General features: G+C 39.6%; 1 protein-coding gene across 3 annotated transcripts in view; it reads left to right on the forward strand.

Annotated features, from left to right (window-relative positions):
• Nucleotides 1-16,494, forward strand: part of USP22 (ubiquitin specific peptidase 22) — a 110,938-nt gene that overhangs the window by 77,565 nt on the left and 16,879 nt on the right. For all 3 annotated transcript variants that reach the window (XM_055804917.1, XM_055804916.1, XM_055804915.1), the window contains 2 exons: nt 5,821-5,990; nt 12,795-12,942. In XM_055804917.1, the coding sequence (XP_055660892.1) occupies nt 5,821-5,990; nt 12,795-12,942 (318 nt within the window). The remainder of the gene's footprint in view (nt 1-5,820; nt 5,991-12,794; nt 12,943-16,494) is intronic.

The raw sequence follows: 16,494 nt of genomic DNA on the forward strand, positions 1-16,494 counted from the left end.
GTTTTTTCTGTAGCTTGGTGGTTATGTAAAACAGAGGAGTGTTCAGTGTAGGCAATGCACGGTTTTCAGGTTTCGCCTCTGCAAATGTGCATTGTCTTACTTGAACTCAGCAGTTTATAACTGCTCAGCATCTTGAGTGGTTCATATTATTTTAGCATTATGCATTTTCTTTATCAAGTTTCTTCTGTTTTGTATCTTCTAGATTTTTACCCCTTTTTGGAAATAATCCTTTGGGATTGACAGAGTAGTTTTGCCATTGTGCAGGCTTTTTCTTGAATATAAGCAATGTTCCTGGAGTAGTACTGTTGATGTGGCCTAAAAACCAACTGAATTTTGTGTGGGCATTTTTATTAACTCTTGAAATTTATGTGAAAGGGGGTGGGGAAATCCCTAAACATTTCATATACTTCTGTATGTGCTCCTCTTAACAGGCACTGGAACCAAAGCCCTCCTGGCTGCTGCAAGCTTCCTCCCGGCAAAGCATTACACTGTAGTCCCAGCATGTGTTTCAGTTCAGCTGTGTCCCAGGTCACATAAATGTTTTCCCTCCTGTGTTCATCAAACCCCTTTGGGGTCTGTGTTATTCTTTAATATTTCTGTATATTATTTTTGCAGTGTTTAAAAACCAGCCAACCCAACCCCACTTTTTCTGTCTTGATAGCTTTCTGTGATATAAGGAAATCATAATACCTAAGTTCAGTGGCTTACTACTGCAGGAATAAATTCATGCTTTTGCCTTGTATCTGAGAAGTGGTGGAAAAAGTATAAGACGTGGTTGCCAGAACTCAGGTGAATTGTAAGATAACTTCTGAGAATGCATGTCAAAATTTTCCTTTTAAGATAAGAACTTAATGTGGTCAAACTGCTTGTTCCCTTTAGGAATAAACAAAGGAAAATCAATTCATTCTTTACAAATTATACAGCAAAGCTATAGAACTGTTTTTGAATTTAAAGAATACAGTCAGTACCTTTTTGGAAGCTCAGGTTGTGCTCGAACACCTTTTTTTCTTTCCATCCCCCCCTGTGTGATTATTTTTTTATTTATGGTAGATTGCATGCTGTCTGTTTGCTGGAGGTAGAGACATTGAATTATTGAGTTAGTTTTTAAGATCACGTGGCTGAATTTTTTTTCATTTAACTTGGCTGTGGCAAAAGTTTATGTAGGTTTTTCTTAAACAGTGAGGTACCAGAGCGTGTCATTGGTAAGTGTATTTGTAAAAAAACTATTCTTTGTGAAAACCTCTGAAAAAAGCTTTTTCTAATACATGCGACTCAGTATTCCTGCTTCTGCAGGTACCTTTGGGTTCACTAAACCACACAGTTATTTTTTTGACAACTCACATGATCACTATGTCACAGAACGCCATGTATTTTCCTGTGCGGACTTGTAATTTCACTTATCTGCATACTGCTGCTTTCTGAAATGAGTATTTCTTTAATTACTATTTCCAAAGGTATTATCTTTTTAGAATAATTGCTGTCACTAACCCCATTAGCAAAGCAGTGCTGCTTCTGGCATGCAGGTGGGGCCAGTGTTGTGTGGTATGGCCTGCACCTGAAACCTGAGAGAGAATCTGTTTTTTGTTTCAGGTGCTAAGAAGTAGGGCAGCTCTCCCCTGAAATCCGTTTTCAGAAAGCTGCTCTTAAATGGTGTTGCAGTTCCTGTTGTATGAACGTAGGATGAAACTCCAGAATTGTTCTAGAAATCTTCATTGCCATGCTACACTGTTTATTTCCAAGGGTTATGCTGAGCTCTCTTTAAATAGTTCAAGCAAGCAGCTCCTCACCTTGCACTGACTTCTGATACTGTCTGATGGTGCTTCAGGGAAATGTCAACACCAGCCGGGGAACTGGGAGGGCTGGGGGTAGGGGACAAAAAACTGCTCTAAGGTGTTGCTAGCCTGTGTTCAGTGTAAAAGGGATCTCAAGCTGGCTATGTTTTAGTGCATCTGAATGATTCCTGATTGTCTCAAAACTGTGTTATATAGTGACCTATGTTATTGCTTCCAGAACCTTCATTCAAATAAATCACGGGTTTCTGTGTGGTAATATTTGTTCAGACTGGTTTGCCTGCTGTCTTTCATACCCCAGCATGAAGCCGAGGTTTAGAGACAAACAGAACCTCTTCCAGGAGAGCAAGATAGGCACCTGATTGGTTTTTCTGTATTTTGTATTCATGTGTGGTCCTCTCATTTCCCTGCTTCCCACCTTTAATAGCTGTACAGTTGCATTTCACAGAGAAGTGGAATTTCCTTATCTTGTTTTGGCTTTTTCATCTCACCTGCGTGGGTGGACTTGCAGAACCAGTGTTCTAGATCTCCCTTCATCACAACAAGTGTTGTTGCCCAGTGTTGCAGATCTGTTTGAATGTATGAAAAAGCAAAACCCGTTACTGGAAGAAGATTGAAGAACTGAAGCTGACAAAGGTAAGCCAGCTGCTTAGAACCTAGTTCTGAGACAGAATGTAAAAAGGATTTCTCAGATGGGTTTACCTGTGCTCAAGGCATTGCAGAAGTAGTTTTTTGTTTTGGGTTTTGGGTTTTTTTTGCTGCTTTGCTTACGCCCTGCCTGTCCAGCACGTGACAGAAAGGGAGCAGGGGTCATACACCGTGTATGATGATAAAAGGGTATTTGGGTTTTTATGATTATATCATAGGTGACAACTTTGCCTTGACAGAAATAATTCGTTCCAATACTTACATTTACATCAGCAAGGTTCAGAAGTAAAAAGTGCTTTTCTGCTAACTACGCTTGCCACGAGCACACATCTGTGTATAGAAGATGTCAAGTATGTCATTGGTTGCTCTTGCTTATTTCAGAAACAGCTAATAAGAAACAGAAATAAAGATAACACTATAAAGCACAGCAGAAGTTTGCAGAGTACCACAGCTTTATTCCTGGAGGTTGGATGCTGCTGGCAGTCCTTAGACAGTTAGCCCACTCCTCTGTACAGATGCAGTCCACTGATGAGATGCTAGTGGAGACAAAGATGCTAGCCAAAGTGGACTGCTGCATTTGAGGCTTTGGCACATCATTTTTCTGTTAATTTATGACCCACATGTTGCAATGCTTGACTATTCCCATTAAATATTGCCAGGCTTTATTCATGGGGAGGGAGTAGGTGTGGCAGACGGGTCTTTAACATTCTTAATATTTTATTGACCAGAATGCTGTACAGGCTTTAATTTTTTAGCTGTTTTTCTTTCCAACAAACTCATTTTTTCCCATAAAAGTCAAGCACAAGAGGATACGTTGTTCTGAGTTCTGTCAGCTCTTTAGTTTTATGTACATGAAACTTTGATGTTTTCCAATATGCTGCAATTAGTTATGCGGTATCTTAGCTGTAGTGCAGCACATCATACCTGTTTCATTTCAAATGTCAGTTTAAGAGACAGTATAGCAGCTGCAGTCATTGCTCCCTCAAGGATAAGACTGATGTATGCTCCTTTATGTTTTTCCCTTTTCAGCCAAGTAAGTGCTCATGTTTTGCTACATTCACCAGTTCCTGATTTTTATTAGAGTTTGGAGTATTCACATTTCAGCCTTGTCTGTTTTGCAGGTTACTTTGTCTCTCTTCATTCAAGTGAAGTCATAGTCTATGAAGCACTCCGTTTAGACCCATGAAAAACTGACACCAAAAGACCAAGCAAGCAGAGTAAACCAAGGGAGCCTTCTGACGCCTGTAACTAGTCTTCTGGTGGCAACTTTGAGGAAGATTTGATTCTTGTGGTCACAGGGAAAGAAGGTCCAGCCACAGGCATGTAATAAATGATGCTTAATAAATGATTCCAAAAAGCTGCCTTTATGTGTTTGCTTTTACTTGTGATTGCTCAATTAGGTTCGAATAAGTGCTAGGGTGAGTCTCTAGATGGATTGTTGGTTTTCCACTAGTCCTCTGCAGTGTGCAGGCTGACTTGCAATTCCAGCGCTAACAAGAGGGACAGAGTTTTCCAGGGAGAAATAGGGAGAGAGTCTTCAGCTTCTCAGAATACCCTGCTGCATCTCAGGCATGTCCAGGGAGCCTTACAGGCTGGGATTTAAATAAAACCGGTAATTTTAAAACAGAAAATACAGGGGAGAGGTAGGTAAGAGGCACCAACCAAACATTTCTCCATTGCACAGCATAAACACCGTTCTGTTGTGATGTTGTTTGCAGAGACGTGTAGGCTGGGGATTGAAACAGGATTGTGTACAAAGTCGAAGCATCACACCGTATTTCAAGCTGCTACAACAAATTAACTATTTAATTAACACTTTGCTAATGTTGTGCATACACTTGTTGTCTCCCAGCATGAAAATAAAACAAATAATTGCAATAAGCTTTCTGCCCAATAGAAGTTACTGTAATAGAATGAGAAACTTTGTCCTGCACTTTGAGTAAACGGAAGCAATGGGAAGCTGTCAAAAGGAGGACAGTGTTGCATATTAGGTACGGGGGGTGGGGGGGAAATTAAATTGAGAGGGCTCTGTGTCCATCGCCTACAGCTCAGTATGCAGTTCAAGCTGATGGAGTGCCATTTCTCTCTGGTAACATAGCAACTGGACCACACCTCCTGCTATAAGATGCTAAAGAGCCCTTTGAGCACTATCTGGTGTACTGCAAGGGAACTGCACCACTTTTAATTACCACAGTATTGCCAGCTGATACTCCCCCTGCCTGCCCCCCCCCCCCCTCCGGAATAGCAAGGAAATTCTTCATTCTCTGTCAAGTAATCCTGTTTTTTCATTCACTGTTTGTGTAGTAATCCTATTTATATTGCAGAAGAGGACTATGTTAATTTTAAATTAATACCAGAAGTGTATCTATCGGTGCATTTTATTTTGTTTTGAAGTAAGTTTTTGATTAAAAATAAGCATTCTTGTCCACCTGATGCTCGTCTCATTTAGCACTCCTGTGTGGTGGTATTATGTTAACATTTTGGAAGAATACTCAAGGATTTGAGCATGTTTTTCTTCTCGCTTAGACTTTGCAAATGACTGAAAAGCTTTCCCCACTCCTAACCTCTCTTCTGTTGTGCAACAAAAGAGCTTTCCTTTAAGCATCTTGGTTTCCAAGCACAAGAAATCGTCTCTGGGCATTACTGAACGTTTGACTTAAGGTGTGATGAATCCTCTTATGCCAAGTTGAATTTTTTGATGTATACTGTAGATTAATGTTTAACTTAGCTAAAACAAGTGTGGAACCAGTATTGTTCAGAGTTTCTCTTTTCAGGCTGTTTTGTTCGGCTCTTGGGTTTTGTACAAAAAAAAAAAAAAAGCTAAGTCTGCATTGGATGTCACAGCCTGACTGTTTCATCAAGGCTGTTTCCTTTGCTGCCTGTCTTAGGAAGATGATTGTTGCATTGTAACAGTGCAAAAACTTTATTCTGGCTTCGTGACCTGCATGAGGGAAAGCCTTTTAAACTATCTGAAAACTTACTTATTGATTTATTTTAACATATTGGTTTCTTACTGTAGCGACTTAACAGTTGTTGTCATTGCACTTCGGTATCAGCTTGGGGAGGGGGCATGTTTTGGTGATGTATGGCAAAACAGCCACTGTAAAATAACGCTATTGGTGTTGCTGTACTTCAGTGTACCCTTTTTTTCTGAGCATTTAAAAAACAAATCCTAGCGTAGGTCAGAAAGCTTGTTGGTGGCAACTTGTGACTTGAGTACATCAAAACCAATAGCCTACCTAAAACAATATAAGACTGTACTTGGAGCTATGCATATATAGTATATCTGTGACAATATTGTGAAAACTACATGAAAATGCAAATACACCATTTTGTTAACTTGATAATGCTTATGCATCCCCTCCCCCTTCTGTCTTTATAGGTCTACGAGGGCTAATCAATCTTGGGAACACATGTTTTATGAACTGTATTGTCCAGGCACTTACCCACACTCCACTGCTGCGAGATTTCTTCCTCTCCGACAGGCACAAATGTGAAATGCAAAGCCCCAGCTCTTGTCTGGTCTGTGAAATGTCTACGCTTTTTCAGGAGGTGAGTGCTGTTTGCAGCAGTAGCATCGCCTTTCTACAGATGCTGGCTGGTTCTTAGCCCAAACGGGCTTGTGTTCTATTTGCAAATATAAAGGGAATGTAAATTATGTTTTCCCTCAAGGTGTGGCAAAACAGAGCAGTAAAGGTTGAATGAGACCTTACTGTCAAAAATACCCAATTACTGAAAAAGAAGCTATTGACCTCTTAATTCCTATTCTTAAGTCACTCTTGTTTAGGCAAAGCTGGTATTGGAAATAATTACAGTGCTGCCTGCTCTTCTGAGACTGATCTGCGAGTCTATAGTCTTAAAGCTGAATGTGCGCTTTAATTAAAGGTGCAAGTTGTAGCTGGAAAATATGTCACAGGCTCTTTGGGTGATAATGGGTATGAGACTAAAGCAGTAGTATATAGCGTTGTGGTTTAAGGCGCTGGATTATGTAGGTCTGTATAAATATTTTAAAGATCTTGATTCAGTGGTTTCTAACAGGGAGAAACATCTTTGCTATCAACTCTTACGTGAAACCCGTTAATGGCCAGGAGGGTGTAGAAAAGTGAATGCGTTGGTACAGTTTGTACCTTCTGTGTATTGAGCAACTCTTCTTTCCCATTCTGGATCAGGTGTCTGGCTTTGCAGTGTGCCTTTCTCTGTAGGTCTAGCCTGTGCTGCAGGAGACAGGCACAGGCTTTTCCTTAATATAAATAGTCAAAGAGCTTTATTAACTGCCTTAGTTCTGTATCAGTAATGTAAGGACTGTGGCTAGACTTGGGCTTCTAGTTTTAAGCTGAGTCTTTAAAAACAAATCAATCCAGTTCTGTGCGTTTCCCTCAGTGGTGGATCTGCTTTATTGGTAAGTAAAAAAACAAACCACCCCACCCCCAACAACCGAAAAAAAACCCAGGAGAAAAAAAAAAGGCAAGCTATAGTGCATGCTGTCACAGAGCGTTTAAGGTATTTAAGATAGCTGGAGATGTTTGTATGCAGAGCATGTCTTTTGTGTGTATGCTGTCAGGGAAGTTTGTTCAAACTGAGAAAGCCTGAAAATAGCTTTATCTTGTGATTTTCAATTTGATTTTACTTCTGTGCCTTTTTCACCAGAGGTGATTCTTTTTGCTCATTGCAGGTGAGTTAAGCATATACGGAAGGTAAAGTCCCCCTCAGACATTCCAGGACAAAGTTGTTTTCTGCTTATATTTGGCACTCATTAATTTGCTACCTTTCATGCTGCTTATCAGTCGTTAGTTGTATGTTATACTTCCTATTTTTTGATTTATTTTTCAGTTATCCCTGAGTCTGTCAGGAAAGGAGGTAAAAACAAGAGACAAGCATACCAATAGGTGGAAGCTGGAGGTTTATTGAAACCAGGCATGCAGCTAAACGGGGAAAAATCACTCTGCCTAGATAAAAAAGTTCAGTCATGGTATAGAAATATACAGTTTCTGTATGCTGTTAATATAGAAACCTATTTACTTATTTTTTAAAAAGGTACTATTTTAAACTTGATATCCTCTCATCAAATTGTGGTATAAAGTCTCATTTCAGTGAATATCACCGCATTCTGTTTATGCACGTACATTTTTTTTAAAATCCCTTGGGAAAGGGGAAATGAGTGTTATGTTACAGATTGAGGGGCTGGAGGAAAGATCAGGACTGTCTGGGTAATGATTTTTATTTCCATTTTTGCATGTGGAGCCCTGTTGATGGCCTAGGATGTCTTTTGCTAGACTATGTACAAGCACGTAGCAAAGAATAGGCTGTTACCCAAAACAGGGCTTAAATGCAGTATTTGCGTTACGGGTGTAACAAAATTTAATTTCACACACAACTTTGGGAATCTCAGCCTTCATTTTCCCCAGTGAAAACTCACGCCTACGCTTGCATTAGTTCTAATAATTAACGTTCTGTGACACGGGGGTATGTGAATGAGGGAAGAGCCATATCTGTGACACCAGACTGTGAAGATAGCAGTGCAGGGGTCTCTGTCCTTATTTCACATTGAAATACTGCAGCTGTGTGCTGTGGGAGGACAGCAAAAAGTGGCTCAACCACCTTGAAGTAAAACTAGAGCTTAGCCCTCCGCAAGCCAAACTGTAGTGTCTGTAACCAGCTCGGTCTATTTTAACTTGCAAGCAGTAAATACCATGTTATGTTTATAGCTCTGTCAGCACTCGTTGTAAAATTCTGTTTCCCAGTGAGTTTTAATTTCTCTGCAGTCAGAATTAAAACCAAAATGTTGCATTTTTGGAGCAGACTGGTTATAGTTTCATGTCCCTGCTATATGCAGTGATTATGATGAAGATCCTGTGCTGTCTTTGCAGAGATGTGCTCTGAGCGAAGGAAGGCTAACCAGTGGAGATGTCAGTGCTCTGGTTAAGAATTCCTTTGTAATTGAATTACTGTGGAAACTTTGGTTCAGGTTCTGTCTTGTTTTTAGGTAGCTTTCCCACTGGGATTAACTGATGTAGTTATCCCAAGGCATTTTACCCAGTGACAAACGATCAGGGCAAGGGTTAACTTCATCTCCGCTCCGCCCCTCTTTTCTGAAGGTGTGATCTTAGGCAGATGGAATGCCAGGGGATCTGGTGAATGCATGCCAGTAAGAACTCTCCAGGAGCAAGAGACATTGTTTGGAATGTTAAATAAAACTTCCTATACTTAAATAGGCAAGTTTTTGCTATTTGTCTTGTTCCTTCTTTTGTTTAAGATCTTTTAGTTACATAGTTTGTGTGATTTTTCTGTGAAAATAGGAAGCTACAAAGTTCTTCCACCTTGAAGTAGGTTGCTGGTGGCTAATGAGTATCGGATGGTTCTCAGAATCGAGGGTCTTTTTCCCTGGTAGCTTTTCCTGCAAATATGCCAAGCATTGACCTCTGTTTGTTTTAAAAATATTTGACTGCATCAATTAACATTCTCATTTGTGCTACTTGAAACCTATTTCTCAATAGAATCATGACATGAATTACACTGCATAAGAAAAGGAATGGAAAGGATTTGGGAATAACAGATAGTGGTGAAACTGGATGGAGGGAAGATAGAGCACACATAATCCATTCATTGAGCCTTTTGGCAGAAAGGGTTTGTGCACTACTTTTTACCTACTGGCATTTGTGTTTTAGTTTTGCTTCACCAATGAAAATTAATTTTGGGATGGTCCACACCCTAAGGTTTATCTAAATCCTTTACAGAACGGCCATTCGGGATGGTAGGATTAACAGATCTGTATCTCTGTGTACTCTGAATAGTGAGAATACCTGGGAATATAGCAGAATGCAGCACATCTACCAGAGATGTAAAGAACAAAGCCTTCTTTATTCCCATCATTACTCATCCTCATGAGCCTATCAAAGTGCACAGCACAACTACGTGGAGAGGTGAGAAGTGAGGACAAAAAGGAAAAAGAACGAGATGATTTATGGCTTTGATGTCTTAAGATGGTACGCTGTTGAAATGGCTTGTGTATAAAATAAGTTACAGCAAAGGTAGAAGGGAGAAAAAGTAGTTACGGCTTTTTACAGAGGCAGAGGCTTTGTGTTTTGTCACGGGAAGTGCAGCGTTTGTGCTGACCTAGTAAAATCTTTTCTCTGAGATAAGTATAGAACGCACAGGGCGTGTGCGAGCAGAATGGTTTTTCTGACTCCTTGAACCATTGCTCTTTGGGAAACCTGCAGCCAGGTGTGTGTTTATTCTGAAAGGCACGCATCTTGGCCACTCCATTTATCCATTGTAAATTTTCAGAACGCTGAAAGTCTTAATTAAGAACCAGTTTCCAAGAGGAGGTTTTAGCTTCTCAAATTGTACAGGATTTATGCCTATAAATTCTTGATTACAAAGCTCAGAGACTGTTCAGTTGATACATTTGATCTATCGTATATATGTATCTGTTTGGTCATGTAATTAGGAAACTTCTGTGCATGAGTTACTGGCAAAAGGAGAAAGAACAGATGTGTGTGGTGGTGGATTTTTTGTTTTGTTTTATTTTTTTAAACCTGACTGGTATCTGTATATTGTTGGTAACAATCATGCAAAATACAAAGCTTAGAGTCCTCTAAATCAGAGAACAAGTGTTTTAAGTCCAAAAAAAGAAAATACTGTTACTTGGGTTATGTGTAAGAATGGAGGCTTTGAATCCTGGCTTGGTGGTTTGGGGTTTTTTTTCTTCTTTTTATTCTGGAACAGAGATCTAACAGTGTATTACCAAGCATTTTCAAATTGCTCGAACTAGTTCTCTTTGATATAAACAACTGATACTGCTGAATTGAAAACAAATTTAAAGAAAAATTGTTTTAAATTATATTGGTAAGAACTGTGCTATTGAAGCCTTTTAAAGGTAACATGTAAATACATCGTTATTTATATTTGCACACTTTAATGAGAAGGTTTGTGTAAGAGTGATTGAGCAAGACTTTACATGGACTTTTTTTCCTTCCTGTGGGTTGGAACAGCTCCAGTAGGCTGCTCTTCCCAGCAACAAGGAAACGAGAGATGGGGTGGAAGTTTTATACATTCTAGTTAAAATATTACCATTGAATGTGCTTAGATCCTTTTGTTTCATTTTTATTAGAACAGTGAAGCTTCCCCCCACCCCCACATGTATTCAACAGCATTCTTACTAGGTGTGTTTCTAGTTTCCGTGTGCTAATGGCTAATAATTTGATAAAGCTTCTTGTTAGATTCTTCTAATACTAACGAAGCACTAGAGAATGTAAAATCTGCTGGCAGGTCTAGTGTCTGCAATGGAGTAATTACGGAGAGTGCTGTTGGTTAAAATGACCGGAGAGCTCTGGGACTAATTGTAAGGAGTGACAGAACAGAGAAGTTTTATTGCTGCAGTTCCCTGAATTATGTTGAGCAGCAGCTGCGTCAGCAGATTTCAATTACCATACTACTGCTCCAGTCCCTTGGTGTCATTCTTGCTGGCATCGGAGTTAACTATTGATTTTTTTTATTATTATTATTTATTTATAGAAGCATTTTGTGTTATTTGGCTGCAGAGGTGTATCTTCCTGTTTGGAAAAAACAGAGCTTGCAATAAAGAAATTTCTTTGCCAGGAAATAATACTAAAGCCATTTAGAAAACCCTACATATATGAGGACTAGATGAGACGATTGTACTGCCTTTTCCTTATGTGTCCCTGAAAATACAGTGTGTTTTATCTGGGTAGGTTTGTAGCCCCGATGCCTATACTTGCACTGGTATAAAATGCTCAGAGACTGGGCAGGGAGAGGCTTAGGGCTGGGGAAGGAAGCCTCGCTTTTCCAATGAGAGTGATAAATTATTTACTGCTGGGGTTTTAACTCTTATTTTTGTTCTGTGTCTTTCCTGCTTACTGTCTTCTGTTTGGGAAAATAAAAGTTTGCCTTATGAACACACAATATGAAATTGTGGTGTTGCAGGCACACTTTACTGGTAAATACCTTTTCCAAAGGTTAGGTAGGGAAGGCAGGATGACTTGAAAATTTTCCCTTCTTAAAAATGTTAAATACAACCTGAAGGCCGAGGGAGTAAACTCTTCTGGGATCTCTGCTTTGCTTTTGGAGCTGGTATCACAGTGCAGGGGCCGAGCAGGTAGAGAGGTCAGCCTGCTCGGGAAGGGACTCAGCTTTAGGATCTGACCCTGGATGCTGGAATCGGCAGCAGCAGCAGTGGGAACCCAGGAAGATGAAAGTACAAGAGCTGTAGCAGCAGCACCTGGATAGAAATGGAGAGAGTGAAGGAAGGAGCTGCACCTTAACCTGGGAAAACACAGACCCTTAGTAATAGGGTTTTTTTGGGAGGATGGGGTTGTTTGTTTTTTTTAAAGTGGGACCTGGCTGGTTTATATTTATTAAAAAAAAAAAAAAAGAGCATGGATTTCTGTAGGCAGTTCTGTCCTCTTCTGTGCGGATTTACCTCCCCAGCTGTGTGTCACTGCTCAGCAGTGGTGTTTCACATCATGGTTTTGCTGACTGAATAATTTGTCTGTGTGCTCTCTGATACGCTTCTGGCAAAATCACCTGGGGGGGGCAATTGCAGTCGCTCCTGTAGCCAGCTCATCAGATTTTGACTGAAGCAGATTAAGAAGCAGCTGCAGGAGCTGGTCCAGGACCAGATCTCTGGGCAGCGACACCCTGCAGGAGCACTGATGGGCAGCTGGCATTGGGGATAGGCGGATGGAGTGGTACCTTCAGTTCTGCAAGCAGCTGTGCTGGATAAAGTTGTTTCTAAAGCCTTGTGCTGTAATAGCGATACTGTGTAAGGCCGATACTGGCATGAGGCTGCTATCCTGCTTGTAAATTTTTCCTTAAGGTAGGAGTGCGTGCAGCCGTTGGATGCGGCGCATTACCATGGCTTGGCTCAGTGGCTGGCCAACAGCTGGCCTCTAGTATTCTCATCTTCAGTCTTTGTCCTGGTTTTGGGGGGCGTATAATTTGTGAACAATTATGAAAAATTGCTGATTTCTTGCAAATGTAGGATTCTTCCCTACTTCCCCCCACCCCTGGCTATTTCAATAAAACCCAGTGGTATCAGCAAGGCATTTTTGAGTGTTGTTTGTGTCCACCTTCCTCAGCCTCCTTCCCCTGCCTTTCTTTGGCTAATCCATCACAAAATGATGGAATTTCAAGGGAGAAAACTGAGGTGCTCAGTTCTGAGACCACTTCTTCAGTAGCCTGTGATAAAATTATGTCTCTGTGTTTTATTATTAGGCCATCAGAATTAAATGGTTTTAATTTATTTGACTAATTGCACTCATTTAAGTTTTTAATAATTAAATGCACTGAGGCTGTGTAACTTGTTAACAGTCATGTCCTTCTCTTTGCTTTGAGCAGTTTTACTCTGGGCACCGATCTCCTCACATTCCATATAGGTTATTGCACCTGGTATGGACTCATGCACGGCATTTAGCAGGGTACGAGCAACAAGATGCACACGAGTTCCTCATTGCTGCATTAGATGTGCTACACAGACACTGCAAAGGTAAGGCTTGTACCGAGTCTTCAGCCAACAAGGAATATTGGATCAAAAGGAGGTAGAACAATCCCTGTAGTGTCTTTCAATAAACAGTCTTAGCAAATTCCTTTTAACATGTTTGGTAGACTTAAAGGAAAAGATTTATAAATAAATAAACAATTCCAACTGTCAAAAATTACCTGGAGTTAGAAGCAGACAAGCCTGTACCTTGGTTTGAATCACCTTCTTCTTGTATTGGTTATGAGTCACTGTCTTTTCTTTTAAATTGCTGTTTTAATTCTATTTATACTTGAGGTAGTTAGAACTCTTACTCAGTGTGTCATGGGACCAATGAATATAACATAGGGGAGGCTATGGCTGTTCTAAAATATTATCCTACTGTATTTATGATGCCAAATTACTTACAGAAATGTGAATAAAAAAATTAGTATTTGTTTTTGGTATCTTGTTTTGTTAATCTCTCTATAAAAATACATAATTGTACAATACAGTAAAAATATTCAGTGGCATGTGCTTAGAGATGAAGTGTCTTAAGTCTTGAACTGATTTGGTGGTAATATATGAAATTACGTATTTCACGTTAGTTAGCTGAACAAAATTTGAACTGAAAATTTCCCAATCTGCCAACATTTGACCTAGCTTGATTCACTTACTTAAGCACAGAAATTTTTATTATTCTTGTAAGGGAAAAACAGTAGGGTTAATAGCAAAACAAACAAACAAAAATCCTTAGTGACTGAAAATAAGCTTTAAAGCACTGAACTTTCCTCTGTTGCTCTTAGAAGCAGCACTTAGAGGTTAGTGTTTTGGCTTATTAGAGGGCTATCAAAGGGAAAGCTGCTACTGCTTCTTTGAAACATTTCGAAGTCTTGCTTTTATCTTTGAGATAGTCTTACGTGGCAGCAGATGGGCTTGTTCAGATTCATCATAGGTGTCCTCCAAAAGAGTCTTCTCCAAAAAGAGTACTTCTAAGGACAGGAGTACATAGAACTTCTTCTGTAATTATTAGTATCTGTTGTTTGACAATCACCAACTGAAATTCAGTAAGCCTAATTAAACTAGTGTTGAAGTACTGTAAGGAACAGCTGACCCAAATACTGACTTCTCACCTAACACCAAATACAGTCAGCTGCAAACAGAAATACTTCTTGGTTCTGTTAAAGTTTCTGGCCATTGATCCAACAAATCTGGAAGCTTTTTCGTCATCTTTGATATAAAATGATGTTTGTAATTCTTATATACTTCCTGATTAGTTCATGAAGTAGTAGTGTTCTCAGAATTGTAAAGGAAAAACTTGCAACAATAAAGGTCCCTGTGCTCTTTCCAAACTGATAAAGGATCTGAAAAGACATTTTTAAAGTGTGATTTGGCGTTAAATGAAGAATCTATCTGATGTATCTCCTGAAATTACCAGCACAATCAAGCTTTCTCAGCAGTTTCTTTACTTTTGGTTCTGTTTGGCCTCTCCATCCCGAATGAAAATGAAACTGTGATCTGTCCTAAAACTGAAAAAATGATATGTCAGACATTCTTTGTTGGAAAGAGTGTATGCATGCGGACGTATTCTTTTACTACTTCTTGGATGTCACAAATGTGTTAAAAACACTTGACTTCTGAATTGTTACTGAGTTTCATAAGGGTTTTAGCCAGCTTGAATTGAATTAGGGAGTTTTGCACCTTTTAACACTGAGGTTTTTTGGATTGTGGGAAAGGTACCATTTGCATTCAGTACAAGGACAATTCAGTTATTTGATGGATATCCTGAAGTTAGAGCCTACTTGCATGGGCGTAACTAAGCTGTTAGTGCTGCTAGTGGGAGGGCATTAGCACTAGATCCTTGACATCTGTGTACTCAGGTTCTTAAATTTCTGTTTCTGAAGAAATTGAAAGACTTTTATTTAATGATGGTAAATAATCTATACCACATCAAGGTAGTTTAAAAGAAGTGGTTGAGCAGTTGTGTGGGAACCAAACAAGTTAATCTAAACCAGAATTTCAAGTATGGTCATGATAAACCACTTCTGGAATGAACTAGTTTGCTACGTAATGAGAACATTTTCCCACTTGTATATGCACACAGGCACACACACAAATGTGAAGTATACATATGTAAAAATATTACTACTAATAGTGAGAATTAAGTCCTAAAGCTACAATAAATAATGACTCCCCTGCCAATACTAAATAATTTACCGAATCAAAAAAACTTTTAAAGTTTCCAGTCAGTATTAATCAAGTTCTAAGATTAACACATAGTGAAGTAAAATAAAGTCATGGGGAAAATTTTGTCCCAAAGCCCCAGCTTTTGGACATTACTTGTGATCACAAAGGCTTCAGACACAAAAGTAAATCAAAGTGTTCCTCATGCTAAGAACTGTATAAATATCCAGTGATACTTGTTTGGCTGACGTTGATCACTTACTCCTTTTCCATTCCATTTATTCAACTTCTTAAGAGGTGTCCTAATGCAAGTCAGAGAGAGCTGTGAATGCTTGTTGTTGATGTCTGCCACTGTGTAAATTAGGAAAAATACATGATTTTGATGTGCATTTAAAGATAAGTTTTATAAAACTGCATCCTACAAAGTATAAAATTAACTGCTCTGAGATGATAGTATAGGCTGGCTGGCACAGGTAGTTGTTCGTTTTGGTTTGTTTGGTGGGGTTTTTTAATGCTGGTTGAATATATACTTCGTTTTAGTGGCAACTGTAAAGTTTTGGAAGCCCGGGATCCCTGTGTGACCACCCATGTAAATCCCGTCTTGGTGGGTGATGGCTCTCCTTGTGTTGGCAGCGTTGTGCTGCGCTGTAGCATCTGTGCAGGGCATGTTCTGAACACTTACCAGGGCTCCTCTGTGCTCTGGAGGAATACAAAATGTTTCTGAATAAAAGGGATCAGGTCTTGTCATGCCTGTGCATCACTGGTTTCCATTCCAACAGCTGGAGAAAGATGGTCTAACTGGAAAGCAGTATTCCGGTGGAGGGGAAAAAAAAAAAAGCTATGCTATTCTTTACTCCTCTTTCTCTACCAGTCACCCAAAGTGTGCACAAGGTCTCTCCTTAGATGCATACTCCAACTGGAAAAGCAAGAGCTTTCTTGAATCTGAATTTTTTCCAACGTTGCTGCTATAAATGACATTTGAGGTTGTACCTGCATTTTGTGCTGTTCCACTCTCTGTTGCTGGTATGGCAGCACTCAGGAGTTCTGCAATGTCATCCTACATTGGTATTTGTGGTCCTTCTCACCACAAAAGCTTCCAAATGAGATTCAGAACTTACTCTACATTGGATAGTAGCTTCTTTATGAGAGTAACACTGTTAGCAGCCTTGCTGTGCAGGTAGTGGCCACCTTTGTACCGAAGTCTGACCACTTCACCTGGACTTTGGCATGTATTGCCTTTGATCTTTAAAATGCACAACAACTTTGATTTTCAGTCTCTCGACTATGTTTGGTTTATAGAAGATGCTGAAAATGATCAGACATTGATCTGTTGCTTCTTGCATGTTTTCTTAGACTCTCTGTGGAGAACAAGTACCAAGTATACTCCACTCTGCATGT

This window comes from Falco peregrinus, chromosome 5 (assembly GCF_023634155.1).
Source record: "Falco peregrinus isolate bFalPer1 chromosome 5, bFalPer1.pri, whole genome shotgun sequence".
NCBI classification, from domain to species: Eukaryota; Metazoa; Chordata; class Aves; order Falconiformes; family Falconidae; genus Falco; species Falco peregrinus.